Source organism: Onychostruthus taczanowskii, unplaced genomic scaffold (genome assembly GCF_017590055.1).
Source record: "Onychostruthus taczanowskii isolate IOZ18803 unplaced genomic scaffold, ASM1759005v1 scaffold5, whole genome shotgun sequence".
Lineage (NCBI taxonomy): Eukaryota > Metazoa > Chordata > Aves > Passeriformes > Passeridae > Onychostruthus > Onychostruthus taczanowskii.
In genome coordinates this window covers 16,873,475-16,888,097 of record NW_024502568.1, presented here as the reverse complement: position 1 = coordinate 16,888,097, position 14,623 = coordinate 16,873,475, and the positions used below count along the sequence as shown (strand labels likewise).

The 14,623-nt window shown below is 45.9% G+C and overlaps 1 protein-coding gene across 1 annotated transcript in view; it reads left to right on the top strand.

Moving 5' to 3' along the window:
* The first annotated feature begins 1,973 nt into the window (after positions 1-1,973).
* ADAM12 (ADAM metallopeptidase domain 12) overlaps positions 1,974-14,623 on the top strand; it is a 175,170-nt gene continuing 162,520 nt past the window's right edge. Inside the window, exon 1 of the mRNA XM_041415563.1 lies at positions 1,974-2,100. Within this exon, the coding sequence (XP_041271497.1) occupies positions 1,974-2,100 (127 nt within the window). The remainder of the gene's footprint in view (positions 2,101-14,623) is intronic.

Sequence of the window (14,623 nt, the reverse complement as noted above, 5' to 3'; positions counted from 1 at the left end):
CGTTCCTATGCGGATGTTGTTAATAAAATATTTGGGGCTCTTTTGTGATAAATTATTGATTTATCAACTTCAAGCCCATTAAATCAGAATGGTAAAAGGCAACAATTCCTTTTGGGTGGAGGAGGAGAAACTCTGATAATATCTACTTCATTCATGCTAATGAATGACCAAGATATAATTGGCTCCACATTCTCTGTTAGCAAATATTGTTACTCAGATAAAAGTACTACCACTGTAAAGAAAAGCCTTGTGGGATTACCAAAACCCTATTTAGAAGTCTTTAGTTCCCTTTAACTGATTTTTTTTTTCCATTTTAATGGGAAAGTACCTTCAAGGAGTAAAGATGTCTACATGGCTTTAATGGTGGCCTTCCACACAGGAGTCTTCTGTTTGAATTTTAATGTTTTTAGCCAATGTTCTGTGTGGAGCACATATGTCCTTAATGAGAGAGTTGATGCAGTTCATTAGTTTATATTTGAGGGATGAAACTGAGTGTCGCTGTTAAACTGTAATTGATAATGGCTGAGTAGGGAAAATTTAGCATTTGGCTATTTAAAGTTACACACAGGCTAATCCCTGACTGCTCCCAAGGAGAGGGAATGCCCACGATGAGGAAAATGTGAGGTGAGGCTTAAGTGTAGACAAAATTCAAATTTCAGAGCAACTTGAGGTGAGTCCATGAGTCTGGTTTGGGCAGAGGAGTAAGAGGTGAAAGGTGCTTTTTAAGTATGAAGCACAGCAGCTGATGAGAGCCCTCTGTGCACATTCTTCATGATCCCAGCCCTTTTCCAGGTTTATCTGTGCTGGGCTGACCTGGCATTACCAGAGTTAGCCCTGCATGGCTCAATGATGCTGCCAAGGCACCGTGCCAGGCTCCAGTTTGGGAGCCACAGAAGTTGTACTCCTGGAATTTCTGGCTCATTTATCCCCAGAGCTGGTGAAAAGCATAGTCTGGATCACTGGGAATAATCAGCATCCTCTGCTCCAGAACAGCCCCAAATCTGTGCTTTCCAAACACCATTTTTCAGTGGGATTGCATGGCTCTTGTCCCTGCTGGCCTACAGACACATCTCAGGACACTTCTGCCAACTGTTTCATGCACGAGGAACATGGAGCCAAGCTGCAGAATTCAGTATCAACATCCAAACTGTGAGATTTGGGAAGAATCTTAGTAAATTAAAACTAAAAGCTGCACAATAAAAGGCTGTGAGGATCTTCAGGATTGGAATTTTTTTTTCTGCTGCTCCACAGCAACATGTGGGCATTACATGTGTTTTGGTGGTACATTAAGGGGTAGATAATCTGTATTTGGTTATTCTCCCAGACAGTCAAGTAATAATAATTTGAATGAGGGAGATTTTAAAAAATGCATCTGGCAACTCTGTGGGTGTGTTTTGTTGTTTGTTTTCTTTTTTTTTTTTTCCCCTTCTTTTAAAACCCCCACAATATAAAATAAGAACCAACACCAGAAACAACTCTGAAATAATTATGAAACCAATAAATAACCCCTGAGCTCTAACGTACACAGATGACTTTCCAGAGGCGGCAGGCAGGCTTGTGTGTGGAGTAAAAAAAAAAAGGGAAAACTCCTGGAGCAGGGATGGGAGGGGGGGACTCTGGAGCCCCCCGGGGCTGGGACCCTGCGCAGGGGATCAGGATTAAATTTGGTCCTTGCCAAAACAACAACAAAAAAATACGAAATAGCCGACACAAACCTATTTGAATAAGGGAGAAAAAAAAAATAAAGAGGAAAGGAAAAAAAAAACCCAACTCCTCTATTTTTTTTTCCCCCTAAGCAGCCGAGCCCAGCTCATCAGCAGCTGAGGCAGGAGCAGGAGGGGTTTTGGAGTTAACTGCATGCAGGAAATCTCTCACATCCTGAGTCCCAGCTCGCTCCTCTCGGTAACTGTATATTATGGGGCTGCTCTCCAGCCCCAGCTGATGAAAGTTTGTCTCCCTCAGTCTGGGCTGCGATGTCAAAGCGCCTCCAGGCAGCGCAGCCGCGCTCCCCCCGTGCGCTGCCCCCGGCCCGGCTCCCCGCGCTGCTGCTGCTGCTGCTCGGCCCGGGCTGGCTCCTCTCGGCATCGCCCCAAGCCCGCGGTAAGTCACACACAGCCCCCCGGGGCTTCTCCCGAAAGGATCCCGCTCCATTTTAGCCGGACGAGGAGCAGGGAGATGGATTCAGAGCGCCGCTTCCCCCCGCCCCGCTGCGGGGATGGAGCGGGAGGTCCCGGCCGGGCACACGCGGAGCTCCCGCTCCTGGCCGGAGATTTCCCCGCAAAACTCCGCTGTGCGGCACCCCCAGACCCGCGGGGTGCCATCCCATGGCACCCCCAAACCTGCTGCTCCCTTCTCGGCACCTCCAGACCCCGGCACCCCTAAACCTGCTGCTCCCTTTTCTGCACCCCCAATCCCGCCGGGTGCCATTCCCCGGCACCCCCAAACCCGCTGCTCACTTCTCTGCACCTCCATCCCCCAGCACCCCCAGACCTACTGATCTCTTCTCTGCACCCCCAAACCTGCTGCTCCCTTCTCTGCACCCCCATCCCCCGGCACCCCCAAACCCGCTGCTCACTTCTCTGCACCTCCATCCCCCAGCACCCCCAAACCTACTGATCTCTTTTCTGCACCCCCAACCTTGCTGCTCCCTCCTCTGCACCCCATCCCCCGGCACCCCCAAACCTGCTGATCTCTTTTCTGCACCCCCAAACCTGCTGCTCCTTCCTCTGCACCCCATCCCCCGGCACCCCCAAACCTGCTGTTCCTTTCTCTGCACCCCCAAACCTTCTGCTCCCTCCTCTGCACCCCCAAACCCGCTGTTCCCTCCTCTGCACCCCCAGCCGGTCCCATCCCGGGGACCCCCCTGTTGTGCTCATTCGGGGGTGCCCTGCAGGGTCCCGGGGAGAGAAGGGGGTGTTGGAAATTCTCCTCCCACGCATCCCCCTCCAAACAGCCCCCGGGGCTGAATTCAAAGGTCTGGGAGTCTTGTCAGAGTTTGGGCTCTGTTTCCAGCTGGGGAAAATTGCGCGGAAAAGCCAAATAGTGATGGTAAAAGCGTCCTGGCTGGGTAAAAGTTTTCTCGCCGCCGCTGTGTTCATTCAAAGTGAGCTCCAGGCGGATTCAGCTGTGCTGTCCGTGTTGTATGGATGGGGAACAGCCTAGGAGGGGATTGTCTCTCCCTGCAGCAAGTTTGGGGTTTATTCTGGAGTCCTCAGAGCGCCCAAGTCCTCTCGTCTCTGCTAATCAGCAGCTGACTGCATATTTTATGTGGAGAGGAAAAGAGATTATTTTCTATGAATACAAGAGGAAAAGAGATTCTCCTCTATGAATACATTTAACAGCACCGAGGGGTGCCTGTGTCCTTGTTACTACAAACTCCTGTGTTTGGTGTTTTTTTGTCTTTTTTTCCTCCCCCATTGTAACTTGAAGCTTTGTAAATATTTGCTTATCTTCAAATGTATTGACAGAGACTTTCACTGGGACTTTGGCTCTGAACTTCCTAAGATAAAAGATGGGGAGATACTTTAGCACATAGAAATCCCAGAGGGGGAAAGGACAAGGTGTTGCCTTTGATCAAGCACCTGGAATTTATCTTAATGGATTAACAGGAGCTGAAGCTTTGCCTTTGGGAGGGGTCTTGATTTCTCTTTGCCAGCACTTGTATTTGCACAAAATCAGCGGGTTTGGGGTAAAGGCTGCAGAAATTCCCTGGCAGATGAAGGGAAATAGGTGCCCTGTGTCTGTTCCCTTTTTGTGGGGAAAGGGAGGGTTGGTTTGGGTGGGAGGATGGCTCCCTTCTCTGAGTGTGGAACCCATTGGCTGGCCAGCCCCTCCATGGTTTGGAAGTTCACTTGCAGTTGAGAAAATCTGAGGTAAAATGCTTCAAAGTGCTCGTCCCTACAATACCAAATGGGCAAACTGTGGGTGCCTTGGCCCTGGCACACAGAGGAGTGAGCAGAATGGGAAGAGGGGGTGGAAATCCGGTTCCTTGTGGTTCAGAATTCCCTCAGAGCCAAGCTGAAGCTCTAAGGTTACGCTCACACTGATGATTTAAGCTCTGTGTAAAGTTTGTGCCATCTGCTCATCTCTATGGTGTCTTTAGGTGTCTTTATGGGTTTTAGATGTCTGCATTTGGGCAGCTGTAGTGGTTGGATTTGCCTCCTTGTATCTTCCTGCTCCTCTTCTTTCCGTCCCATGTCTGTAATTTGCTCTTTTCCACCCAGAATATTCAGTGAGCACCTTGCCTTAATTCCACTTTTTCCTGTGGAAGCAGAGCACAGCTTCAGCCCTGCCAGAGCTTGTGCTGCTTTCTTGGGCACAGAGGTGCTGAAAGTTCCGGGCACTCCTTTCCACACCCCCAGTGACACCAAGTGCTCTTGGCTGGGCTGGCACTGGGCATTCTGGAGCCCTGCAGGACATCCCAGTGCTGCCAGCACGTCTTGATTTTTACATAAACTCGTGCTTAGTGATTAAGACAAGTTGGAGTTATGATACGCCTTGAGAACTGGGTTTGAAATGTGGCAATAATGTGTGTCTGCCTGAGTGGCAGGTCTGTTATTAAACAGAAATTATCAGGCTGTGGGCTAGACAACTTCAAAGTAGCCTTGCTGCTGGCTTTTAGTATGTTTTCTTTCCATTTTTTTGTGGTTTTACAATTGCCCTCTTAGTTTTCAGTCTTGTGCTAGGTTTCTGCTTAAAGGAACTCATGGACAAAAAGGAAAACTCAACCAGGCCAAATGAACTTTGTTGTCCTTGTGGAGTGGGATATAAAGTAGGATAAGATCTGATCTTCCAGTCTCAGTCCAATACCTTAAAATCTACACCTGTACAAGGTTTTTGTGCTCAAGGCCATCCTGTTTCTGCAGGGCAGACAAAGTGATGCTGCGGATAGGTCAAGTCCAAATTGGAGATTTGTGTGTGTCTGTCCACAAACTTTTAAATTTCTTTTAAATATTGTGTGTTAGCTGGGAAAACAGGAGAAAAAAATGACTCTTGGAATGACAGAATGGTTTGGGTTGGAAGGGACCTTAAAAACCATCTTATTCCACCCCCTCCCCTGGGCAGGACACTTTCCACCATCCCAGGTGGCTCCAAGTCCTGTCCAACCTGGCCTTGGACACTGCCAGGGATAGAAGACCCACAGTTTCTCTGGGCATGAAAAATGCAAATCCTGAAACTGCAACCCAAAATCCTTTACCTTCAGTTAAAATCACTTTTGTCTAGATTTTAATTTGCTAGTGATTGCACCTTCCTTGGGTCTAATGGAAATAAATTGCAGGAGAAGAAATGTTGCTTTGTCTTGTGCTCTAAACCTGATTTCTCCATCACCCTCTGTGCTTCAGGGCTCATTTATAAACCCTGTCTTCCCTCAAACTGCTGCAGCATTTGTGGCAGATATTTCTGGTGTGTGTAATCACCTCCTTGTCTGATGATTATGCCCTTCAGACAGTCTGGCATGAGCTGTCCCTGTCCATGGGGCTCCAGAGATCCATGCCAAAATCCCCCAGCAGAGGAATTTTACTGCCTCTCTTCAGCAGTGTTTGCATCCTTCACCTCCAGCTCGCTGGGGAGCTGACAGGTTCTTCACTGCTCTTTCCTTGGGTGCCTCATCTCTTGCTCTGCTTGGGATTTTTGGGAAGGTCCTGATCCAGATCCAAAGAGCATCCTTGAACTCATGGTTGTCAGGCTGTGTTGTGGGTGGCTTTGCATCCTGCTGGGAGCCCCAGTGGGATTTCTCTGATGGCACATGGGTGGCTGCAGCAGACCAGGGCTGTGTTTATCTGTTTATCCCACTGAAGAGATCTATTTATCTGTTATACCCACCAAGGCCTGCCCTCACCACCCATGATCATGAAATTCTGTTCTAAAAAGGCTCAACTCATGTCAAGGTTTATTTGCTCCTCCAGCAGCCCTCTCCATACCTCACATCTCCTGACACATTTATTATTCCTGCTGCTTCCAGCAGATCTGACACTGCCAGGGCAAACTGGCCAAGGAGTCCAGCTGGGCTCTGGATTTTTTGTGTCCCTGAGCCTTCTTTTGGGCTGTGGCAGAGAGGAGGGTGAGCCCTGAGCTGCCTTGCTGGGCTCTTGGGGTGGGTTTCTCTTCACTTGTGCTGTGAGAGCTGCCATAATCCAGGAATGGACATTTTCATGGTGTTTGGAAATCTGGAATACTGTCAGGTTGTCCAGCCAGGCCCTGCCATGCCAGCAGCCTGTCTCCAGCTCTGCCTCACACCATCCCATCCTGCTTAGGATGCCAGGCTGCCCATATTGCAGGGATTTTTTCATTTAATCCCTTTTTCTGGTGACTTTCCTTCCTCTACAGCCTCTTATGTTTTACTGCACATCACCCTGGATCTCGCTCTCCCCACTGCCTGCACTTGGTACTTGTATTTCAAGCAGCTCCTCAAATTTCTCCCTGGACAACAGCAGATCATCTGCACAATTCTGGAGTGGTCCATCCCTAAATCACACCTGCAGAGGCTTCTCTTAGGTCCTGCTGAGTCTCCAGGGCAGATCTATGACAAAGGAAATTAAAACCCCACAGTCTGAGGGCAGCAGTTGATTCCTCACAGGGCAGTGCAGTCCAAGAGCTCAATCCCTTTTGTTTCTGGTTAACACAGAGGAAAGTGCTTCAAATTTATTAAATTTTTATCTTTTTGCTAACTAGGAGAAGGGATTGTTTCTTAGTAAAGCTCTGCTCCAGCATGTTGACCCTTCTCTTTTTAGGGTTCATGCATGATTTTGAGACTAGGTTGGTATCAAGTGACTTGAACTGCATAATCTAATCAGAAATTAATCTGTTTAATCCCTTCAGGTTGTTCCACTAATACTTTACACCCCATACAAATGAATTTGCTGCTTTCCATGACCTGGAGCTAGGATAAGAAGGAGTTTGGAGGCAGGAAATTGTCCCTTCACAAGGTCAACTTGCTAAAAGCAGTGATTAGAAGAACAAATTCTTTCTTGTCCCAAATCTATGATGTAATAAGGCAAGAAGTGAAATGTGTCATGGCCTGTTAGCCATGCTGCACATCAAGGCAGAAAAAGCTGGATGCAGAATTTGGCACAAAAGTATCTTTAACTCATTTATTTTGAGGTATTTTTTTTTAAGAGGAACTGTGTAGCCCCTGGAAATTTAGTTTAATAGTATATATCATATGCATTAAGTGAAAAACCTTCTTCTGACAATGGTGGAAGTTTGCCGTTTTCTTGCTTCTTTAAAATGTGTTCTAATCCTTCAAGCAGCTGAAAGATAAACCTCATGTGTGACTGCTTACCTCTGAAAGTATAAATTAAGATACAAACTTCAACATATTCAAGTATTTGTGGGATTTTTTTTTTGCTATAGTTATGCAAAAAAAATTTAAAATTATAAAATCTGGACTTTATAATTTAGTAAGGGGATCACATGGGCCTGCTCAGGCCTGGAGCTGAGCGTAGCAGTGTTTTATCCAGCAGCACTGAATGCAGTGATGGTCTGTGCTGGAGATCCCCTGCTGCTTCAGCAGTTAGAACATGTGAGGAGGATAATTCAGTCCATATTATTGAAGTTTATATTCCATTCTTTTTCTGCCACTGAGAGCACTGTGATGATAGAGAGAGTTGGGAATAAATTCACTACATCCCTCTGGAGCACACAGGGATGGACACAGCACCTCAGCCATGTTCCTTTTGGAACTGGAGACCACTGAAGGATCTCCAGGTTAAAATCTGCTCTTGCATTTTGATGTGTGCTTTGATGCATGAGGTGAGCATCCCAAAAGAATGAGGATTTATTTCTTCATCTCGTGCCTCCTGAGTAAGGCACAGACACACTTTGGGTGAACACCAAGATGAAAGTATGGGATCATTGCAGAAGAAATCCCAGAATGGTTTGGGTTGGGAGGGACCTTAAATCCCACCCAGTGCCACCCCTGCCATGGCAGGGACACCTTCCCCTGTCCCAGGTGCTCCCAGCCCCAGTGTCCAGCCTGGCCTTGGGCACTGCCAGGGATCCAGGGGCAGCCACAGCTGCTCTGGGAATTCCATCCCAGCCCCTCCCCACCCTTACAGAGAGGAAATTCCTCCAGATATCCAACCTGACTCTCTCCTCTTTTAGTTTAAATCTTGACACTTTAGAAAGAAGGAACTATTTGCTCTGCATGCTGTGTTTTCCTTGTTTCTATGCCTGAGACTCTTTTGGGATAAATTCCCTCCACTCCATGGACCTGACTCCTTTGTACAGCCTGGTGCTCGTGTCTGTGCTGGCATTTAAAATCCTTTTGCAGCACCTGAGCAGAGCCGTGGTAGTGACCAGGGGAGATATCCTGCCCTGAAGAAACCATAAAAATAAATGTTCTTTGCTCCTGTAGCTCGTCTGCTGGAGGAATGTGTGAAAGTCAGGGGTTACAGAGTGACCCAGGGCTCATGGTGACACTTTCTGCAAGGTCATACTCCTAAACCTGAGCAGCAGAGGTGGCTTCAAGAACATTAAGTAACCCCAAGTTATCTTTTCATTCATGTTTTAAAAACCAGAAGAGAGATTCAGTGACAGCTTGTGCTGGAGCAGGTGCAGCCCATTTTCCTCTGCCTGCTGTTGTGTGATGTGAGGATCAGGTATTCCCCACCCAAACAGGAACTCCTGATGGATGTGGAAACTCCTGGACATAAACTCCTGATGGACATAAACTCCTGATGGATATAAACCCCTGCACATAAACTCCAGGACATAAACTCCTCAGCCCAGCAGCTCCTTTTCTAGGCTTGGGGAAGAGCTACAAATCACATCCCCTGCCTGCTCACCTAAATTAACTGTGCAGCTCACCCCAGCTGGCTCTGCTGTGTTTCCCAGAGAAATCTGAAGGCATGATCTGTGCCTGTGAGGAGCACAGCTCCAGCTCCCACTCCATGGTTCCTTTCTGTGCTGCTTGTGCAGGGGAAGGAGCATCCCTCATTTCAGCTGTGCTGAGGATTCCCTGCACTCGCTGAGACAGGTTAGTAAATCACTGCAGAGAGGGATTGCACTGCACCTTTTGAAACACCAAGAGGAAATTGTATTTTGGAGAGTAATTTGAACTTCCCTCAGTGAAAGTAGCCTTTCATGAGGCTTTGGAGGGGAGGAGTTGGAGAGGAGCACTGAACCTGGATTTTCACATAATTATGTGGACTCATTGCTGAGAAGTGAAGATATATTTAGTACCTTTTTCTCTGCCCTTGGAGCTGGGTGGATTCCTTGTGCTTGTAAAGCACAGGTTATTATTTCTCTGCCTCGGTAAGTGTTTTTGGCTGGTACAGAGGGGTGCAAGGCTGAGTTCATAATCAAAAACAAAGATCTGTGGGGCTCTTTGGGGAAGAAGCAGCAATTTAGGAACAAGCAGATGTGACCCAAGTTGAGATGGGCCGTCCTTCACTCTGGCAGCCTGGGAATACCTGTGGGAAAGGCACTGTGCAACCCCCCTTGAGGATTTTCATCCATTTTTAGCCCTGTTCTGCCTGTTTTTACAAGAGGGAAGGGCTGGGCCAGTTGGTACAGTGTGGATCAGGGCTTGGAAAAGAAGCAGCTGAAAACAGGATTTGCAGCAGGAGGACAGAAGTTCTGCTGTGTCATGGACTTTCCAAAGCTCCTTTGGGTTGGAATCTTGCATTTCTGACTTGCCCTCTTCTGTGAACTCTGAGCCCTGAGCTCTCAATCCTTCACCATGACCCACTGTGCTGGAATGCCCTTTCCTTCAGAGCTTCACTGCTTTATTTCTCTGTAGTTTGAAATGTTCTCTTCTAGGGAAAAAAAACCAAAAAAACAAAAAAAGAACTCTGTCTTTGGACTGGTCCTGAATAGTAATTCCTCAGTCAAACATATCAGCATCCCAAATGGAGCTGGACAGCTGTTTCCCAAATATATCCCTGTACATATTCTATACACATCATAAAGCTGGGTTTGGGTTATTTGAAACGTTCTGCAGGCTCCCTGCCCCCTCCTGCAGTCAATGGCAAATGTTGTTCTCCCAACTCCACTTGTCACATTTTGTTCTGGAGAACAGGGAGGATATTGAGATATACTGGCTTCTCTCCTTGACTGCATTTCAATATGTATTTTGTATAATGAGGGCCCAAATCCTTCTGCCATTACTTATGCTTTAATCACACTGTGCTCTGCCCAGATTGCTTTAATCGCATTTGCATCAGCAGGAGTTGCTCTGTGATGAGCAATATTTCATCTGCAAACTGAGCAGACACATCTCGGGCACTCGAGGAGGAAGGAGCTGCCTGGCCAGGGTTTGTTGCAGCCCAGCTCTCCAGTGAGGGATGGTGCAGCATCCTGATTGGAGAAATGGATTTTCAGGAATTAAAAGGAACAAAGCTATTTTTATAGGTTGTTTTTTTTCTTTGTTTTTGTTGGGATTTTTTGTGTGGGTTTGTTGTTTGTGGTTTTTTTTTTTTTTTTTTTGGTTTTTTTTTTGTTTTTTTTTTTTTTTTTGGTCTTTTTTATTGTTTGTTTGTTTTTTGATTTTGCTTTTTTTTTATTTTTTATTTTTTTGGACCTGTCAAGTGTGATAGCTCCCTTTTAATTTTCTACTAAATGGCTTTTTGGCATGTGTTATCTGCTGAGAAACGCCCGGTGCAGAGCCATCATTTTGTACTTCAGCCATGACATTACTCTAGATGAGAACTGAAAAGTTATATAGATATTACACCAATATATAAACCATGTGTGTTAGGAAGACAAGTTCAGTTTTGAAATATTTGCCTTAGCTATGCTTTTCACTTTCAATCTGTGCCAAACATGTGCTTGAATGACTGATGGAGTCATATGGTTCCCTGAATAAAGCACTTTATTGTGCTCAGACTTGGAGCCTTCCAACAGTTGTATTACAGAAGCTTGAAGATTAAGATGATCCAACTGCTTAGGGGGTATGTCCCACAAGGAACATTTTAGTTTTTCTTTTCTTGTCCCCCCTCCTTTTCTATTTTTTGCCTTTCTCTGTGTCATCAGTTTGTTCAGCTGCTGGGGCAGTGACATTGACCACAGAGAGGTGGGTGGAGGAGAGCAGCAAGTCACCTCCAAAAATTCCACCTTTCCCTGCCGTGTCCACGTTGAAGTGTTGAACACATGACATATTCCAGGCAGTTTATGGGATTTCATGGGGAGGGGGGAGAGGGCTGTTCCCTGTCGCTGATTATTTCATCAGCAGAATCAGATTCAGGGGAGGAGTAATTGTGCATGAGCATGTGATGACAGGAGGTAGATCGGAGAATTATAAACCCCAAATATTGAAAGCCATGTTTGTAATGCTGTTCAGTTAATAGGGATCAGGGAATCTCAGCCCTCCCTTTCTCATCCTGGTGTGGATCACTGGTGATGCTGCAGAGCTTCATCTCTACAGAACCATCAAGCTGGAGACAGGATCTTTTTCCATGAGAAGCCAAAAGAACAGAAAATTAAATTCAGAAATGCATGGAGTCATCTTGCTGCTGCTCCTCCTCAGGCTCATCAAAGACCTTTGCTGACTTCTCATGTTTGAAAAATTTTTGTACATGAGTAGTAATTTTGCAGTGTGAAAAAAAGGCAAAATTCCAGCTCAAGAACATCCATGGAATTAGTTGCTTTCTAAGGGTTACTTGTGCTTAAATGCCTGAGGTCTTGGGTTTGGGAATTTGGGAGAAGGGAGAAAACAAGTAAAACTTTGTGTGTAGTTTTTCCTTTTTTTTAAAAGGCTTATTTTCCAAGCAGGCCATGAAAGGACTAATTTTCCTGGGTTTTGTAGAAATAATCAATGTACCCCTTCGAGGAACAAAGGTTAGCTGGGAAAATAATTCATGATTTTGAACTAATAAAAACTTTGCTGCAAGAGATAAGAGTTTTCCTTTTGCACAGTCAAATCTTGTCCAGGCTTTTGTGCTTCTAAATAAAGGAGGGCAGAATCTGGTGCTGTGCTTTTATGAAGTTGTGAAAGTGCTGGAAATGGGATAATGGGAAACTCCTTATCAATGTGCTGATTTTTGTCCTTTCTTTCGAGAGGGTGTCTCTGTCCTCAGCTGGTGGATGTAAAATTACATCAAAATTTTGATGTAAAATTTAAGCTGTTGCTTCTTTGACCCCGTGCAAGTCTCAGGGCTGGCTTTGTTTAACCATTATGCACTGGAAATCTGGTACTGGTTTATTTTCTAGCATTTGCACATTTATTATGACATATAGTTACAGTTTGCTTTTTTTTTTTTTTTTAATTTAATATTAGTGCCCAGGAAAGTTGTGGATTCCCATTCCTGCAAGTGTTCAAGACCAGGTTGGAGCAACCTGGGACAGTGGAAGGTTCCCTGTCCATGGCAGGGATGGAATGGGCTGAGCTTTTTGGTCCCTTCCAACCCAAACCACTCTGCAATTCTGTGATTTTATTAAGAACCAATTTGTATTTCCTGTCTCAGGCACAACAGGCACCATTTTAGGTGGTTTCAGCAAGGCCTGTGCCTGGATAAGGTTTTGAAAGGTTCCCTGTCCATGGCAGGGATTGAATGGGCTGAGCTTTTTGGTCCCTTCCAACCCAAACCACTCTGCAATTCTGTGATTTTACTTTTTGGTCCCTTCCAACCCAAACCACTCTGCAGTTCTGTGATTTTTTTAAGAACCAATTTGTATTTCCTGTCTCAGGCACAACAGGCACCATTTTAGGTGGTTTCAGCAAGGCCTGTGCCTGGATAAGGTTTAACTTGGGTAATGTTTTGGCTTTTGCTGGAAGGTGGAGCGAAATAGAGGACTGGAATCACACATCCCCAGACCTTGGGCACAGAGTTTGGGTAATGTTTTGGCTTTTGCTGGAAGGTGGAGCGAAATAGAGGACTGGAATCACACATCCCCAGACCTTGGCCACAGTTGGATAATTGACACTTTTTTTTTTTTGCATGATATAATCTGACCCCTAATGTTGACAATTTCCATTTAAAGCAAGTTGGGTTTTCTTTTCTTTTTGCTTTCCTTGGTGGGCAAGAGCTGGATGTGATCCTCTGTGCAATTCTAGATTAGAATCCTATCTCACTTTATGTATAGGCACTTTATACTCCTGCCATCTATAAATGTATCAGCACTGGCAAGATAAATACTAAGAGGCATAGAGAGCTAAGGGACAATCATGGGTCCTGTCACCTTTGGTTTCCTACATTATGTAAAATAATTCTTCTAGTTCCCTTCTTGTAATTCAGACTTTCCACTTCCCTGCTCTCCCTGGCAGCCTTTCCAAGCCACCAGCTCCAGGCTCAATTCATCTTTTGTGAGTGCAGGTGAGGAGAAATGCCCAAAGCATTCCAGATGTGCTTCTCTCACCAGCTCTCAGGGTTAACCTGGATCTCTGCTACTCCCTGGAAACACCTCTTTTGGTGCAGCATTATCAGTGTTATCCCCAGTACCATTGTTGGGTCATTCTGGTGTCACCTGCTTTGAAGAGCAGTGGTAGGAACAGAAATCCTAATGATCCCTAAGGGTACAACCCTCCTGAATTTAACCCCTTGCTCCAGCCTGCAAGTCATTGTGTTCTTTGTAATATTCCTGTCCTTCTCTGTGCAGTCATATCCCACCTCAGGGCACTGGATTTCAGGAGGACTCTTGAGTAAAGTTTGCTGATAAAAATACAGGCTGATCCTAGTATCTTTTCTTCTGAACTGTGATAAAATCCTTCCCTTGCCTGGTTGTGGGTGCTGTGTTTGTGGGCAGCTTCCAATTCTAACCCTGTTTGATGTCCATAAACTTCCATAAACTTACCCAGTTTCACTTCCATAACTTCCTAAAGTTCCTAAGTTCACCTCCATCTTGAAGGACAAGACTTGGTCCTCCCCTCTCAGTGTGTAAGCTTGGGAATTTTAGATTCGAAAATTCTAGTTTGATTTTTTCTGGAGGTGGCAGAAGAATAATCCCAAGTGAAAGAAAAGCCCCTGGTGGGGGGGATAAAGCTCTTTCCCACCTTCTGGGCCCCCAGGCAGCAGTGCAGGCTCTGGGGGTACCTCAGGAACTGGCCACAAACCCAGTGAGCAAGTGCTGGGTGCAGCCAGGTGTAAATCCCTTCCTCTACAGCCAGGAATGACCCACCCAGGTCATGGGTGCCACAAACTGAGAGCTAAACTGAGGAAGCTGAAGAAAATGAGGAGGGAAATGGATAAAGGATGAAGAAAAGGAAGAGGGAAATGGATAAATGATGAAGAAAATGAGGAGGGAAATGGATAAAGGATGTCCTTCCTGACTTCCCAGGCATTGCCTGTGGCACAGAGCACAGTCATTAGCTGATTTCAGTTTGCAGAAAGATTACTCTCTGTTCCATTCTTTTCAATCCAAAGATTATTCCACTGCTTTGGGTGTTTTGCTGCAGAGAAAAACGAGGACAGGCTGTGACTTACGATTTATAGTTGGTTTTTAGTAGGAAAGGTAATACAAGGATAATTTAATGTAATCTTTTTTTATTCCCCCACTTCTGTAATTTTCATAGCTCAGCAGTAAGTGGGGACATGAGGGGTGTTTGGGGACAGTGTGAGGAGACAGAGCTCCAGTCTGGGATGGAAATGGACTCCTCACAGATCACTGGGACCTTGGCTGGGCTGGGATTTTGTGGGGCTCTGAGGCTGTGTCAGTCCTGGAGTACCTCAAGATTGATGGAATGCTG